Here is a 16,658-nt window from a genome sequence, read left to right on the forward strand (position 1 = left end):
ATCTTAAAAGATATTGAGCATCGCAGGAGGGGACCAGTTGGGAAAAAAAGAGGGATGATTGTCAAACACCAACAAGATTGGCGTTTACCTTTCTCTGTGTCAAGATTTTGTTGATTCTATCAAAAGAGAGTAACTGAACTAAGAGTATTTGCTGAGTGAGACCCTCTTGATGACTGAAACACAAAAAACCTGAGGAGTGTTCTCAAGATGGCTAATTAAAGACACCAGGGTACTAGATGAACTAGATGGCTAATTAAAAAGACACCAGGGTACTAGATGGCTAATTAAAAAGACACCAGGGTACTAGATGAACTAGATGGCTAATTAAAAAGACCAGGGTACTAGATGAACTAGATGGCTAATTAAAAAGACACCAGGGTACTAGATGGCTAATTAAAAAGACACCAGGGTACTAGATGAACTAGATTCACATTGTAGCTCTAAATACTATAACAACATTGATGTGAGTTGTTCTCAGTAGAATAGAGATTAGATGTATACTGTAATACCAAGCATAAAAATGACATCTGATTGAACAGAGAAATCAATGCATTGATTAAGAGTAATGCTCAAAGCACAAATGATTGAATATGAGGCTAAACGGGTGGAGTGAGTTTCTCACAACGAGAGAAAAGTTATTTCGATGCACTTAATTATCTTTACACTGCAAGTAAGAACAGACAAACAAACGTTTAACAGTTTATTATTGTCAAAATTCATTTCAGTTAACTTGGAGAAATAAAATTTACTTTTGTTTTTTAAAACATTCTCTTAAATAAAAATATAACAAGTACTTACAATCACTGGTAAAAATATAAAAAAGCATACAAGCAAATAACTGTCTTTCTAAAAGACATAAGGTACAAGAGCTATGAAAAGTGTAAGACCAAACCAAAACAAAAGTAAGCCACAGACCAAATAATACCTTGTAACCGACATTGGGTAGCAAATTGCTACAGTCAAGCTTACAATTGTGCAGTTCTGCTAAATGCCTAGATTTTTTGAGTTACATATAATTTCAGCTCACTTATTGCAGTCTGGGTAATATGACAGAGACCAGAAAGAGTTGTGAAGCACAAGACTTATTCAATAATGCCTATGAAGAAAGCCACAGTGTTGGCAGGTGCCTTTGGATTCATTCTTACTAATATGTCATTATAGCTTGTGTGTGTGTGTGTTCCACTACAGATCTGTCTGAAGTGGGATTGGCTTTAGCCCCATAACGGTTTTGTATAGTATGGGCTGAATCTATAGAGTGGCTTAAACTGAATGCAGGGAAAATATACCATTTCAATATAAAGTCCCTGCATTACTGGTGACAGTAATCAGCCAATCAAATCGACACACAGGGAAGCCGAATTTCATGATTGAGGAGTTGTTTAGAGCACAACTGTTCTATTGAACATCAGGGGTTGTTTTTGTTCTTCCCAATGTGCAAGGCAGGCTATTTCTCGGTCTACTAGTGGAAACGGGTAGGGTTTGGCATCGATCAATAAACTGTTACCTGATCAATATGATCAGCTGAACTGAATGGACCACGGTGAGCCGGCCACGCATACTGTAGGCAAGCACACGGTCAGCGGACAACACAAGTCGGATCATCGTCAGTCGACAAAATGGATGACTGCTGTAGTCTGTTAAACAAATGCCTTGGCATTTTACACAGTTGTGATCTTAAATTAAACAACACAATCAAAAGACAGGAGAGACTACCTCATATATATATATATATATATATTTGATTACACACACGGAAGAAAAATAAATTCAACATGTAAAGTGTTGGTCCCATGTTTCATGAGCTGAAATAAAAGATCCCAGAAATGTTCCACAAACACAAAAAGCTTATTTCTCTCAAATGTTCTGCACAAATTAGTTTACATCCCTGTAAGTGAACATTTCTCCTTTGCCATGATAATCCATCCACCTGACAGGTGTTCCATATCAAGAAGCTGATTAAACAGCATGATCATCACACAGGAGCACCTTGTGCAGGGGACAATAAAAGGCCACTCTAAAATGTGCAGTTTTGACACACAACACAATGCCACAGATGTCTCAAGTTTTGAGGGAGCATGCAATTGACATGCTGAGTGCAGGATTGTCCACCAGAATTCGGCAGTATGTCCAACAAGGCCTCACAACCGCAGACCACGTGTAACCACGCCAGACTAGGACATCCACATACGGGTTATTCACCTGCGGGATCGTCTGAGACCAGCCACCCGGACAGCTGATAAAACGGAGAAGTATTTCTGTCTGTAATAAAGCCCTTTTGAGGGGAAAATCTCATTCTGATTGGTTGAGCTTGGCTTTCAAGTGGGTGGGTCTGGCTCTCAAGTGGACATATACCCTCCAAGGCCCACCAATGGCTGTGCCCCTGCCCAGTCATGTGAAATCCATAGGTTAGGGCCTAATTGACTGATTTCCTTATATGAACTGTAACTCAGTAAAGTCCTTGACATTTTTGCATGTTGTGTTTATATTTTTGTTCAGTATATACATTTCTGCATTCTCCTCAAAGGTGATGGACAGTAATACTAGGTCCTGTATGTTATAGGATTCTGAAGAGTGTAATAAACCTACAGAATCATTCTATGATCGAACCATCCACCCTTGTAGATAACGGCAGGGGTCGCAGTGCTGAGAGAGAGAGGATGACACCACAGTTGTCTGAAAGCAGTAGAAATTGATAAAAGCTCTGTTCCAGATTGTGCTCAGTGGGATACATTACAGAACCTCAAAATAGAATAGATTATGTAGAACACACATGCTTCCCTATCACATAGACAAGGGAATAATGTCAGCTCTGTACATTACATTTCTAATGTCTGAGAAACAGATTGTTGCCTACTCCATAATGCGGTGGCTTTGGATGAGGACATGTTCAGGAAAACAATTTCAGCACGGGAGGCCACAGCCAGTGAAGCCCTCAGTCAGGACGTTAAGGGAGGCAGAGTCAAAACATACAGTTGAAGTCAGAAGTTTACAAACTTCGGTTGGAGTCATTAAAACTCGTTTGTCAACAACTCCACAAATGTCTTGTTAACAAACTATAGTTTTGGCAAGTCAGTTAGGACATCTACATTGTGCATGACAAGTTATTTTTCCAACAATTGTTTACAGACAGATTATTTCACTGTATCACAATTCCAGTGGGTCAGAAGTTTATATACACTAAGTTGACTGTGCCTTTAAACAGCTTGGAGAATTCCAGAAAATTATGTCAGGGCTTTAGAAGATTCTGATAGGCTTATTGACATCATTTGAGTCAACTGGAGGTGTAACTGTGGATGTATTTCAAGGCCTACCTTCAAACTCAGTGCCTCTTTGCTTGACATCATGGGAAAATCAAGACATATCAGCCAAGACCTCCACAAGTCTGGTTCATCCTTGGGAGCACTTTCCAAATACTGTGACAGTACCGCGTTCATCTGTACAAACAATAGTATGCAAGTATAAACACCACAGGAACACGCAGCCATCATACCGCTCAGGAAGGAGAAGCGTTCGGTCTCCTAGAGATGATCGTACTGTGGTGCGAAAAGTGCAAATCAATCCCAGAACAACAGCAAAGGACCTTGTGAAGATGCTGGAGGGAACAAGTACAAAAATATCTATATCCACAGTAAAACGAGTCCTATATCGATATAACCTGAAAGGCCACTCAGCAAGGAAGAAGCCACTGCTCCAAAACCAACATAAATAAGCCAGACTACGGTTTGCAACTGCCCATGGGGACAAAGATCGACTTTTTGGAGAAACGTCCTCTGGTCTGATGAAACAAAAATAGAACAGTTTGGCCATAATGACAATCGTTATGTTTGGAGGAAAAAGGGGGAGACTCCCAAGCCATAAAACACCATCCCAACCGTGAAGCGCGGAGGTGGCATCATGTTGTGGGGGTGCTTTGCTGCCGGAGGGACTGGTGCACTTCACAAAATAGATGGCATCATGAGGGAAGACAATTATGTGGATATATTGAAGCAACATCTCAAGACATCAGTCAGGAAGTTAAAGCTTGGTCGCAAATGGCTCTTCCAAATGGACAATGACCCCGAGCATACTTCCAAAGTTGTGGCAAAATAGCTTAAGGACAACAAAGTCAAGGTATTGGAGTGGCCATCACAAAGCCCGACCTCAATCCTATAGAAAATGTGTGGGCAAACCTGACTCAGTTACACCAGCGCTCTGTCAGGAGGAATGGGCCAAAATTCACCCAACTTATTGTGGGACGCTTGTAGAAGGCTACATGACAAGTTTGACCCAAGTTAAACAATTTAAAGGCAATGCTAATGTATGTAAACTTCTGACCAACTGGGAATGTGATGAAAGAAATAAAAGCTGAAATAAATAATTCTCTACTATTATTCTGACATGTCGCATTCTTAAAATAAAGTGGTGATCCTAACTGACCTAAGACAGGGAATTTAAATGTACTTGGCTAAGGTGTATGTAAACATCCGACTTCAACTGTATAATAAACACCTATACAACAGCACATCAAGAGGAGTCAAACCAAAATCGATCCAGAGAGCAGAGAGTTCCTCAAAAGATTCCTGCCCAATTGACAGAAAAGGGGCCAATCACAATCTTTGATTTTATTATAACAAAATATTAAAATAGTATTTATAGAGGACTCTTTTCATCTACAAGATCTGTATAACATTCATTTATGACAAACCAAAAATATATGTATAAATGTATACATTGTTTACATATAACCATTCATATTTTCAAGTCTTAGTACGGCAAAACAAAGACCTCAACAAGCGTCACATACAGAACAGACAGCTGAAGGAAAGACCCCCAACCAGTAAGTCCAGTTATATCCCTAATGACAATATCATTCAGCAGTTTCACCCTCAACCCTAGAGGGTTAAAACCTACACAAATAATGAGCTTCTGTTTGCAATAAGAAAAAAAATATAAAGCTAATTCTTTAAAATACTTTACAAAATTTACTATTTTTCAAATAGCTATATTATGAACAAGGAATGGAGATGTATTGAAATAGCAGTTTTGCAATGCATTTTCCATTGACAAGCATTGTTTTTTCTTTTGTTGCCATGACTACTAAACCAGATTAGCAGACACTTAATAGCCAAGATGGAAGAGGTACATTAAAAAAACACACCAAATGTGTTGTTTATGCTGGATCCACATATAAAAAAGACTTTACATATCAAATTAACCTGAAATCATAATACTTTTACATTTGAGCTTTTAATTCAATAGACAACTACTAGTGTAACAAACACACTAAAGAAGTTTGTTAGCATCGATGTAAACAACTTTGGGCTGCTGGCTGCACGCCTCGCATTTAAAGCTTACCAAATAACGTTTGTACAGTGATAATATTTTGTTTTACAGTACTGCAATAAAATAAAACATTGTACTATTCTACAGCAGTGAGCCTTTTTGTTTGTCAACTCATTAAAAACAACTTAGAATAACATTCATTAAACATATGGATGGAAGCATGCCAGTAAAGTAGCGTAGGTTAACAAGCACAGGAAGAGAGAGCATCTGAATAGATGAGGGTGTGGTGCAGCATACACAATGGCCTGAGATGCTGTTGAAACTCCACAAGGTGCAATAAGAGCTGCCCACACCCACTCCTCCATCCCCTGCAAATTAAAAGATATGTGGAGTCGCTCTTAACTTGAGGGCATATCTGCCGACTGCCAGATCTCTGCTTTCTGAACTACAGAGAAGAAAAATAAATGCTTTCTCCTTTCTTGGATATTCTCAGAGCTACGCACGTGTCTGCATGCCATTTAAAGCTGAGCACAATCAAGCAAACGGCTAAAAAACACTCACTTTCATGCATCGACTGAGGAAAAACCATTAAAAAAAACCTGGGACAAGAAAGCACCAAAGCAAATGGAGGTACTGTTAAAAAGACTGAGTGATCAGCAGGCATCGCCCATCCCTTCTTCATAAGCACTGTGTCCCAAACGCCTCAGCCATACCCCGTGACATCACATCTCAGTCTGTTTACAGCTCTGTTCCAGGGCAGTGGGAGTATAAACACAGGAGAGTTGCTAAAACATTTCAAAATGGAGTAAAAAGAAGTTCTGTGGGGGTGCCGTTGGTTTGGACTCGAGCAGCCGTCAGCTGAGACTGAGGACCCGGAGAGCAGCGAGGGGTGAGAGGATTGTGCCCAGAGGAGGCAGCATGGCAGGTTAAAACCACCTTTCCCTCCCTCATCCTCTCACCCTCCCTCCAATGACCTGCAGTGTCCGTTGAGGCGTCTAGCTCTACACAGCTGACACCTGCTCATCTGCAATAGATAAGAGGAGAGTTAACCTAACACTGAAGACACAATTATTTCAGACAAAACATCTAGGTACATCTTACAGCACTATCAAAGACATATTGGTATGCTAAGTTATCGTCTCATGTGAAATGTGTCAAGCTAGATTTGCCTCTAACTAAAGACATTTTGCCATTCCTAACATTCTATACTGTGACTTCACCTGCTTACGGTTGATAACAGACAAAAAGGCCGCAACAAGCTGAAGCTCAGATTACATGCAAATCAGAGACATTCAACGGTGAACCATTTGCCAGGTAACCCAACTTTGCCACTAACTAGGTAACTCCTGCAACATCAGAGAGCTATAGTCTAGTCTACTACAACATGGCCTGCCTGGTGCTATGGTCCTCCATGTTGTCCCTGGCTGGGGCTAGTCTCTGTCTTTCTCCACATACCATCCTCACTATCTTCCAGACCCTGTAGGCAGACGCTGCCTGGCCTGGACTGGCCCTGGGATTCGTGGTGGTGGTTCACCCCCAGGCGCCGGGCCTCCACCAGGCCTCCGGGGCTCTGTAGCAGCTTAGACCTCTGCAGGGCCACGCTATAGTCGGGCGGCCGCAAGTGGGGGAGCCGAGGAGGAGCTCCATCCTGTTCGTTAACCAGGGTGAGGCCCTGGTATCCTGGAGGGGTGGGGGGAGGCCCCCTGAACCTATCGTCCTTGGTGGGAGAGGTTACACAATACACTGGCCACCGGGAATGAGGGAGGAAACAGGGAAGGGGGTTGTGACGGTGATGAAGGGGGGAGGGAGGGAAAATAAAACAATGAGCTGTTTCACCACCATTATGTAGCTACTAAACCACTGAAATAAAGACACCAACAGGCAGGTGGTGTAGTTGGTGTGTGAGATGAATGGTAGCAGCAGATTTGGCATGTACTCTACTGCTCTTCAATAGGCCTGGGACAATACCAGTATCACGAAGGAAACAAAACAGTAGATTTAACTTCTTTAGGAAGTTAAGTGGATTAAAGTTCTTTAGGAAAACAGTCCTAATGTTGGAAACAAACATTATGTTGTCAATTATGTATTTACCAAGCTATAAGTACACAATAGCAGGTTTTTTAAAAGGACCAAAGAGTGTGGTCTGCTTCATGTTTTTTAAAATCTTTGCCATGGAAACATTTTGTGATACTGGTATCGTCCCGGCCCTACTTTTTAATCCTCCTGTCCATCCAGTCAGAGGACGATACAGTCACTTCGTCCCAAATGGCACCTAATTCCTTATTTAATGCCCATAGGGCTCTGGTCAATAGGAATGGACTACATAGGAAACCCTGGTCAAAAGTAGTGCACTTTATAGGGAATACCACTAACTCTGTGCTGCATTACAGAACACCGTCTCTGCTGCATTACAGAACACCATCTCTGCTGCATTACAGAACACAGTCTCTGCTGCATTCCAGAACACCTGCTCTGCTGCATTACAGAACACCCGCTCTGCTGCATTACAGAACACACCCGCTCTGCTGCATTACAGAACACACCCGCTCTGCTGCATTACAGAACACACCCGCTCTGCTGCATTACAGAACACACTCGCTCTGCTGCATTACAGAACACCCGCTCTGCTGCATTACAGAACACCCTCTCTGCTGCATTACAGAACACCCTCTCTGCTGCATTACAGAACACCCTCTCTGCTGCATTACAGAACACCCTGTCTGCTGCATTACAGAACACCCTGTCTGCTGCATTACAGAACTTCCTCTCTGCTGCATTACAGAACACCCTCTCTGCTGCATTACAGAACACCCTCTCTGCTGCATTACAGAACACCCTCTCTGCTGCATTACAGAAGATGAAGTAAACAGAAAAAGCCTGATTCACAGGTTATAGAAGTAGACCAGCTGGAGAATACAGTCTGTGGTAGAGTAGTAGTAAATGCAGCTGAGCAAAATCGCACGAGCAGGGGACCCCGGTTAAAAAATCCCACTATACTGCAGTTCTGTGGACCGCATGGGTGAAAAAAAACAGAAGCAATTAGTGCCACAGCTGGTTTTGAGACTGGTGGCCAGGCAAAGCGAGTGTATCCAAAGCCATAAGAGAGGAAGTAAAAATGTTTTTCCAAAAAGTGTACAAATCTGCTGTTGTCATTCCTCAACACACACCACACCCATCTACACACAGCATGTCACAAGCGGGATTTACAGTTACACACTAACACCACAGTACAGTAGAGGTGATGGAGAAGACACAGTGGACCCTCACCTATGAGGCCTTTCTCGGTGCTTGAAGTAACCGTTTTGTAGATGGGGGCTGTGCTTTGGGGTGCGTCATGCCCCTCCCCGGGGGCAACTGAGGCACCGTCTGCAGTGTGGCGTTTGATGGTGCCATATTTCCCCTCATATGTGTCAGACAGCGAGGATGACGAGGCCCAGCTCTGCTGTGATTGGTTGAGCTCTGAACCGTCTCTGGAGAGCCTCTTGGCGTCCTCTCCTCCCCTGGATCCCGACCCTGGTGCTCCCACTACCTCCTCTCCGGTTGGCCCAGCCTCCACCTCTACTATAGGCCCTGCTAGCTGGGTGTGGCGGAAGCCCCCAGGCGCCAGGTGGTCCCAGGCAGGGGGTCGGCCCAGGCCTAGAAGGGGGACAGGCAGGCTCTGGAAGCTGTCATGGGAGTTGGAGGAGCAGGAGGTCCAGCTTCCCTGCCCGCTGTCGACCACGCTGTCCAGGGAAGCGTGGTCGGGGGCCAGTTCCTCTGTGGAGGTCGAGGAGGTGAAGGTGGAGCCCCGCATAACCTGGCTCCGTGCCAAAGACAAACTGACCAGGAGAAGAGAGAAGGAAACATAATGAAACAGAGAAGAAATGATAATGCAAGAATGGCACCGGAGAGGATGGCTGTTGTTTTATGTGCTCCTAACTAACTGTGATATTGTTGGACATCAGAACAGCGATTACTCACCTCGAACTGGACAAAGATTTTTTCTTTAACGAGTCCGACGCGAAGGATATACTGCTTTCTCTGAAACGGGCTCAAATCCCTGTCATTTGCGTGAAGAAATTAATTTTATAGGTGAGTGAGTAAACCCCCTCTACCATCCAATTAGCCACAGTGCAATCATTGGATAACAAAATGGATGAGCTCCGTTCAAGGTTATCCTACCAATTGGACATTAAAAACGGTCATACCTTATGTTTCACTGAGTCGCTGCTGAACGACGACTTGGATAACATACAGCTGGCTGTGTTTTCAGCAAGATAGAACAGCTGCCTCCGGTAAGACAAGGGGGTGGCGGTCTGTGTCTATTTGTAAATAACAGCTGTTGCGCGAAATCGAATAATAAGGAAGTCTCGAGGTTTTGCTTGCCTGAGGTAGAGTATCTCATGATAAGCAGTAGACCACACTATTTACCAAGAGAGTTTGTGTCTATATTTTTTGTAACTGTCTATATACCACCACAAACCAATGCTGGCACTAAGACCGTACTCAACAAGCTGTATACGGCCATAAGAAAATAGGAAAATGCTCATCCAGAGGCGGCGCTCCTAGTGGCCGGGGACTTTAAAGCAAGCAAACTTAAATCTGTTTTACCTCATTTCTACCAGCATGTTAAATGTCCAACCAGAGAAGGAAAAAAAACCTCTAAACCACCTTTACTCCACACACAGAGACGCGTACAAAGCTCTCCCTTGCCCTCCATTTGGCAAATCTGACCATAACTCTATCCTCCTGATTCCTGCTTACAAACTAAAGCAGGCAGTACCAGTGACTCGCTCAAAAAGGAAGTGGTCAGAGGACGCAGATGCTATGCTACAGGACTGTTATGCTAGTACAGATTCTTCTGATGGCATTGAAGAGTACAACACATCAGTCACTGGCTTCCTCAATAAGTGCATTGATGAAGTCGTCCCCACAGTGACCGTACATACATACCACAACCAGAAGCCATGGATTACAGGCAACATCTGCACTGAGCTAAAAAGAACTCTAAACCCAGACACTTACAAGAAATCCCGCTAAGCCCTCCGACAAACCATAAAACAGGCAAAGCGTCAATATAGGACTAAGACTGAAAAGTACTACACCGGCACCGACGCTCGTCGGATGTGGCAGGGCTTACAAACTATTACAGACTACAAGGGAAGCAGAGCCGCGAGCTGCCCAGTGACACAAGTCTACCAGAGGAGCAAAATAACCCCTATGCTCGCTTCGAGGCAAGCAACACTGCATGAGAGCATCAGCTGTTCCGAACGACTGTGATCACGCTCTACGTAGCAGATGTGAGCAAGACCTTTAAATAGGTCAACATTCACAAGGCCGGATAGATTACCAGGATGTGTACTCAAATCATGCGCGGACCAACTGGCAAGTGTCTTCACTGACATTTTCAACCTCTCCCTGACCGAGTCCGTCATACCTACATGTTTCAAGCAGACCACCATAGTTACATAAAAGTAGTCCCTGTGCCCAAGAACACCAAGGTAACATGCCTAAATGACTAACGACAAGTAGCACTCACATCTGTAGCCATGAAGTGCTTTGAAAGGCTGGGCATGGCTCACAACACCATTATCCCAGAAATTCTAGAACCACTCCAATTTGCATACTGCCCCAACAGATCCAGAGATGATGCAATCTCTATTGCACTCCACACTGCCCTTTCTCACCTGGACAAAAGGAACACCTACGTGAGAATGCTATTCATTGACTACAGCTCAGCGTTTAACACCCTAGTGCCCTCAAAGCTCATCACTAAGCTAAGGACCCTGGGACTTAACACATCCCTCTGCAACTGGATCCTGGACTTCCTGTCATGTCACCCCCAGGTGGTAAGGGTAGGTAACAACATCTACCACGCTGATCCTCAACACAGGGGCCCCTCAGGGGTGCGTGCTCAGTCCCCTCAAGTACTCCCTGTTCACCCAAGACTGCATGAACCAAGCATGAATCCAACACCATCATTAAGTTTTCCAACGACACAACAGTGGTAGGCCTGATCACTGACAACGATGAGACCGCCTATAGGGAGGAGGTCTGAGACCTGGCAGTGTGGTGCCAGGACAACAACCTCTCCCTCAATGTGATCAAGACAAAGGAGATGATTGTGGAGGACCGAGCATGCCCCATTCTCATCGACGGGGCTGTAGTGGAGCAAGTTGAGAGCTTCAAGTTCCTTGGTGTCCACATCACCAACAATCTTTCATGGTCCAAACACACCAAGACAGTCATGAAGAGGGCACGACAATGCCTCAGGAGACTGAAAAGATTTGGCATGGTTCCTCAAAAAGTTACACAGCTGCACCATCGAGAGCATCCTGACAGGTTGCATCACCGCCTGGTATTGCAACTGTTTGGCCTCCATCCGCAAGGCACTACAGAGTGTAGTGCGTACGGCCCAGTACATCACTGGGGCCAAGCTTCCTGCCATCCAGGACCTCTATACCAGGCAGTGTAAGAAGAGGGCCCTAAAAATTGTCAAAGACTCCAGCCACCCCAGTCAAAGACTGTTCTCTCTGCTACCGCATGGCAAGCGGTACCGTAGCACCAAGTTTAGGTCCAAAAGGCTCCTTAACAGCTTCTACCCCCAATCAGTCTCACACTGCAGAGCACAGTGTCTCTAGGATTTATCACTGTACCCACCATAAAGCAAAGTTGTGCTCTACTCCTTTCCTTCCATTAACCAGACACGGTTTGATTCATCTAAAATTGATTTTTTTACGGAGTGTGCCGGGAGTTCAAATAAACAATATTTAATGAACAGACTGCCACCGCCACTGCAGCAGGTTCCCAGGTAATAAAATATTACACAAAAGGAGATTGTGTCCAAGAAGTCTATAATATTAATGCCAGGGAGGCATCATCCTGGAGGGACAGTAAAGGGGGTTGTTTACTTGATGGAATTAAAAGCTGTCCACATAAACGGAGCAGCACAGTTAATGTGGGAGTGAGTGAGTAAACATGTGATGTTGATAAACAGTGGCCTTTTATGATTTCCTGTTCACTGCTTTAACGAGCCACGGACATAATTGGAACCCAGCTTGGAGGGGTGCGGGTCTGCTTTGAGAAGGTATACGATGTGTGTCTGGTGTAGGGATGTCAGTTGTTGAAGGGTGTCTGCTTTGTCTACAGTGTGTGTGTGTGTGTGTGTGTGTTACCTGGTGCTGGGTTGGCTGCAGTCAGAGTTGGCATGTGTGAGTTGCGTGGTGGTGCCTGGGGTCTCTGTGGTGTCCCTGGTCTTGATGCCTTGGCGCTCCTCTGCAGGACCAGCAGGCATGGAGTCCACTGAGCAGTTACTGACGATGCTGGAGCGAGACGAGATCTCACTGTGGCTGGAGTCGGACAGGTTGTCTGACTTCCCTGCAGGCATCAGGGCATAGCCTGAGGGAGAACGAGGAGGAGATTATCAGCCTGGAGAAGTGATGATCCACACACAGCCTCTACCAACCTTCACTAGATCTAACCCCCTAGACTCTACTACAGACGCTCTACATACAGATCAGCAGCATGTCCAACACTAATCAGGACCGGCTTTAACAAAGTGTTTTATTTCAAAAACTGAAATCCTGTAAAAAAAAAATAAGTAGGATAAACATCTCATCTTTGTTTTAGTTTCTCCCATATGCTCATCAATAACATCTGTAGAAAACTAATAATCAACAATGGGAGCACACTTTTCACATTGCAGTTGACCTGTAGAACCTCTTCAACACAACATGCTTAACTTACCTTATACTATCTTATTATGTCAAGGTCATAAATAACATCTGACGTTGAAGTATTTCCGTAACAAATTCTGAAAACTCAAGATCGTACTTCATATTAAATGGAGCTGCCTTTTAAAATCATTATGCATACTCTGGCACTCGTTGTGGATCAACTTGGACTGAACAATAACTAACATGTATGATACAAGACATGAAAACGTTCACCAACATCTTTCAATGAACTGCTGAAACCTCATGACAAAACATTCTGTACACATAAAATACGTATTCAGTTCACTTCACACAGAATGGACTTTCTCAGTCTAGCAGATTTCCTCGGTCCTCTAAACCAACTTTAGTGTTCATTATTTTACAGAGGGGCTACTGAGCTACTTCCTCAGTCTGTCTTTCAGGTAGTCTTTCTCCTCTTATGTCGGTCTCTGCAGAGCCATACAAAGGCCCTGCTGGGGCTGGCTGACCTCCTTGCTTGCCCTTTGACCTGCTCAGCCTGTCTCTGTCCTGGGCTACCCTCCTGGGCCTCAGAGGGCCCCGTCTGCCCCGGACCCTCCACTGGTGTCCTAGCCACTAACACTGCAGCCAGGCTTTCCCTAGACTGACTCCTCCTCCTTAGCATCCTGAACGGGGACAGCTCCCTCAGCCTCTTCCTCAGGGGGGACTCTGGTAGTCTGGGCCTGGGGGGGGTTAGAGGCTCTGGCCCTGTCGAGGTCTCCACCTGGGGAGTGCGGGTCCCTGGCCTGGTGGCCTTTGCGGCCCCTGCTTCTAGGTCTCCATTGGGCCTAGAGAGGCTCATCATCACTGGCCCTGCCTGCTCTGTCTCCACCTCCAACAGCACCTCCATCTCTCTGTCCCTGCCTTCCTCCCCGTCTCTGATGTGCTGCCTGGTCATCTGCAGGAACCTCTTGTGGAGGAGAGCCCCACCTATGCCGTAGCTGCGGCTGCCTGCCGTGCCTGCCTTGGTGCTGGCCTCGCTGGTCAGAGAGGATGACGAGCCAGACCGGTTCATCTGGCTGTTGGTGTTATGCTGGGGGTTGGCCACGCCTCCCACTGTAGACAAACACAGGAGAGAGACGGGGAGAATGATTGAGGTGCTTGATTAAGACACAAAATTAGAGTATGGATAGGTGAGATGAGAGAATAGGACTACAGCAAGATGTGTATGTATGTACTGTGGGCGAGGGATGCTGGGTTTAGGTGCTGATATATAGAGGGTCCTGACGGTGAGGCACAAACCTTTGATGAATAATGGGTATGCTTGGTTCTGAGTTATGGGTATGAGTTGTGAGATGGATGAATGGATTGTAGAAGATGCTGTAGTGAGAGGTAATGTGAGGTAGCCAGGGTGTAGACCTTTGCGAGGGGAGCCCTGTGGCGATACAGTGGGGCTGGAATGCAGGGAGGAAACGGTGGACACAGTGTCTTCAGCAGGCCTCATCCCAAAACAGGAACCGTCCTCTGATTGGCTGTGCTGGGAGCTGGAAGGCTTCTTTATCACCTGAGGAGAGCTGGAGTCTGGGAGGGGGAGAGAGAGCGAGAGATACAAACTGTTATAGTCTGAGTGGGAGAGAGAGAGAGATACAAACTGTTATAGTCTGAGTGGGAGAGAGAGAGAGATACAAACTGTTACAGTCTGAGTGGGAGAGAGAGATACATTGTTAAAGTCTGTGAGGGGGAGAGAGAGAGATACACACTGTTATAGTCTGTGAGGGGGAGAGATACACGCCGTTATAGTCTGTGAGGGGGAGAGAGATACAGTGCATTCAGAAAGTATTCAGACCCCTTGACTTTTTCCACAGTTACGTTATAGCCTTATTCTAAAATGGATTAAATTGTATTCTTTCCTCAATCTACACATCCCCCATAATGACAAAGCAAAAACAGGTTTAAAAGAAACAGAAATACGATTTAAATAACTATTCAGACCCTTTACTCAAAACTGTGCTGAAACACCTTTGGAAGTGATTACAGCATAGAGTCTTCTTGGGTATGAAGCGACACAATTTATTTGGGAAGTTGCCCATTCTTCTATGCAGACCCACTCTGTCAGGTTGGATGGGGAGCGTCGTTGCACAACTATTTTCAGGTTTCTCCAGAGATGTTCTATCGGGTTCATGTCCGGGCTCCGGCTGGGCCACTCAGGGACATTGAGACTTTTCTCGAAGCCACTTTTGCGTTGTCTTGGCATTGTGCTTAGGGTCGTTGTCCTGTTGGAAGGTGAACCTCCACTCCAGTCTGAAGTCCTGAGCACTCTGCAGCAGGTTTTGTCAAGGATCTCTCTGTACTTTGCTCCGTTCATATTTACCCTCAATCCGGACTAGTCTCCCAGTCCCTGCTGCTAAAAAAAATCCCCACAGCCTGATGCCAGATTTCTTCCATACGTGATGCTTGGCATTCAGGCTAAAGAGTTTAATCTAGGTTTCATCAGACCAGAGAATCTTGTTTCTCATGGTCTGAGAGTCCTTTAGGTACCTTTTTGCAAACTCCAATGAAGGCCTGAATAACTGACTGTCCTCCCTCCCTGTTTAATGTCTCCACTGAAGTCCTGAATAACTGACCGTCCTCCCTCCCTGTTTAATGTTTCCACTGAAGTCCTGAATAACTGACTGGTCTCCCTCCCTGTTTAATGTCTCCACTGAAGGCCTGAATAACTGACTGGTCTCCCTCCCTGTTTAATGTCTCCACTGAAGTCCTGAATAACTGACTGGTCTCCCTCCCTGTTTAATGTCTCCACTGAAGTCCTGAATAACTGACTGTCCTCCCTCCCTGTTTAATGTCTCCACTGAAGGCCTGAATAACTGACTGGTCTCCCTCCCTGTTTAATGTCTCCACTGAAGTCCTGAATAACTGACTGTCCTCCCTCCCTGTTTAATGTCTCCACTGAAGTCCTGAATAACTGACCGTCCTTTTACTGAGGAGTGGCTTCCGACCTGCCACTCTACCATAAAGGCTTGATTGGTGGAGTGCTGCAGAGATGGGAGAACCTTCCAGAAGGACAACCATCTCCACAGAGGAGCTCTGTCAGAGTGACCATCGGGTTCTTGGTCACCTCCCTGACCAAGGCCCTTCCCCGATTGCTCAGTTTGGCAGGGCGGCCAGCTCTAGGAAGAGTCTTGATGGTTCCAAACTTCTTCCATTTAAGAATGATGGAGGCCACTGTGTTCTTTGGGACCTTCAATGCTGCAGCAATGTTTTGTTACCTTTCCCCAGATCTGTCTCTCGACACAATCTTGTCTCTGACAATTCCTTCGACTTCATGGCTTGGATTTTTTCTCCGACATTGCACTGTCAACTGTGGGACCTTATATAGACGTGTGTGCCTTTCCAAATCATGTCCAATCAATTGAATAAAAACAAACATGAGCTGGCGCACACCCAGAATAATAGTTTGTGTGGATGTACTGACTAACGGCGAATAAACTATCAAAAAAAAAGAAGTCACACACTCCAGGTGTAATCTCCCAGCAATTGAATGGGTATTTACCAACGTTTCGGCATCACAGTGCCTTTACTCACTATAAAATCACTAATATGCAACATGTTTAACATTGAATAACAGATACTGTAGTCAAACTCAGTTGTCTTTGAATTGTATAGCATATCTTCTAATGCTATTTCTATCCAGAGGATCTTCCAACCGGGACTTCTGGAAATCTTGTGAAAGTTAATGGGTAATTT

The 16,658-nt window shown here is 45.0% G+C and overlaps 1 protein-coding gene across 9 annotated transcripts in view; it reads right to left on the reverse strand.

Annotated features, from left to right (window-relative positions):
• Positions 1-687: 687 nt before the first annotated feature.
• LOC109872506 (rap guanine nucleotide exchange factor 6) overlaps positions 688-16,658 on the reverse strand; it is a 165,715-nt gene continuing 149,744 nt past the window's right edge. For all 9 annotated transcript variants that reach the window (XM_031807449.1, XM_031807447.1, XM_031807451.1 and 6 more), the window contains 6 exons: positions 14,334-14,495; positions 13,905-14,030; positions 12,417-12,639; positions 8,530-9,080; positions 6,718-7,005; positions 688-6,286 (listed from right to left, as the gene is read on the reverse strand). In XM_031807449.1, the coding sequence (XP_031663309.1) occupies positions 6,264-6,286; positions 6,718-7,005; positions 8,530-9,080; positions 12,417-12,639; positions 13,905-14,030; positions 14,334-14,495 (1,373 nt within the window). In that variant the 3' untranslated portion in view covers positions 688-6,263. The remainder of the gene's footprint in view (positions 6,287-6,717; positions 7,006-8,529; positions 9,081-12,416; positions 12,640-13,904; positions 14,031-14,333; positions 14,496-16,658) is intronic.

This window comes from Oncorhynchus kisutch, linkage group LG28, assembly GCF_002021735.2.
Source record: "Oncorhynchus kisutch isolate 150728-3 linkage group LG28, Okis_V2, whole genome shotgun sequence".
Taxonomy (NCBI): Eukaryota; Metazoa; Chordata; class Actinopteri; order Salmoniformes; family Salmonidae; genus Oncorhynchus; species Oncorhynchus kisutch.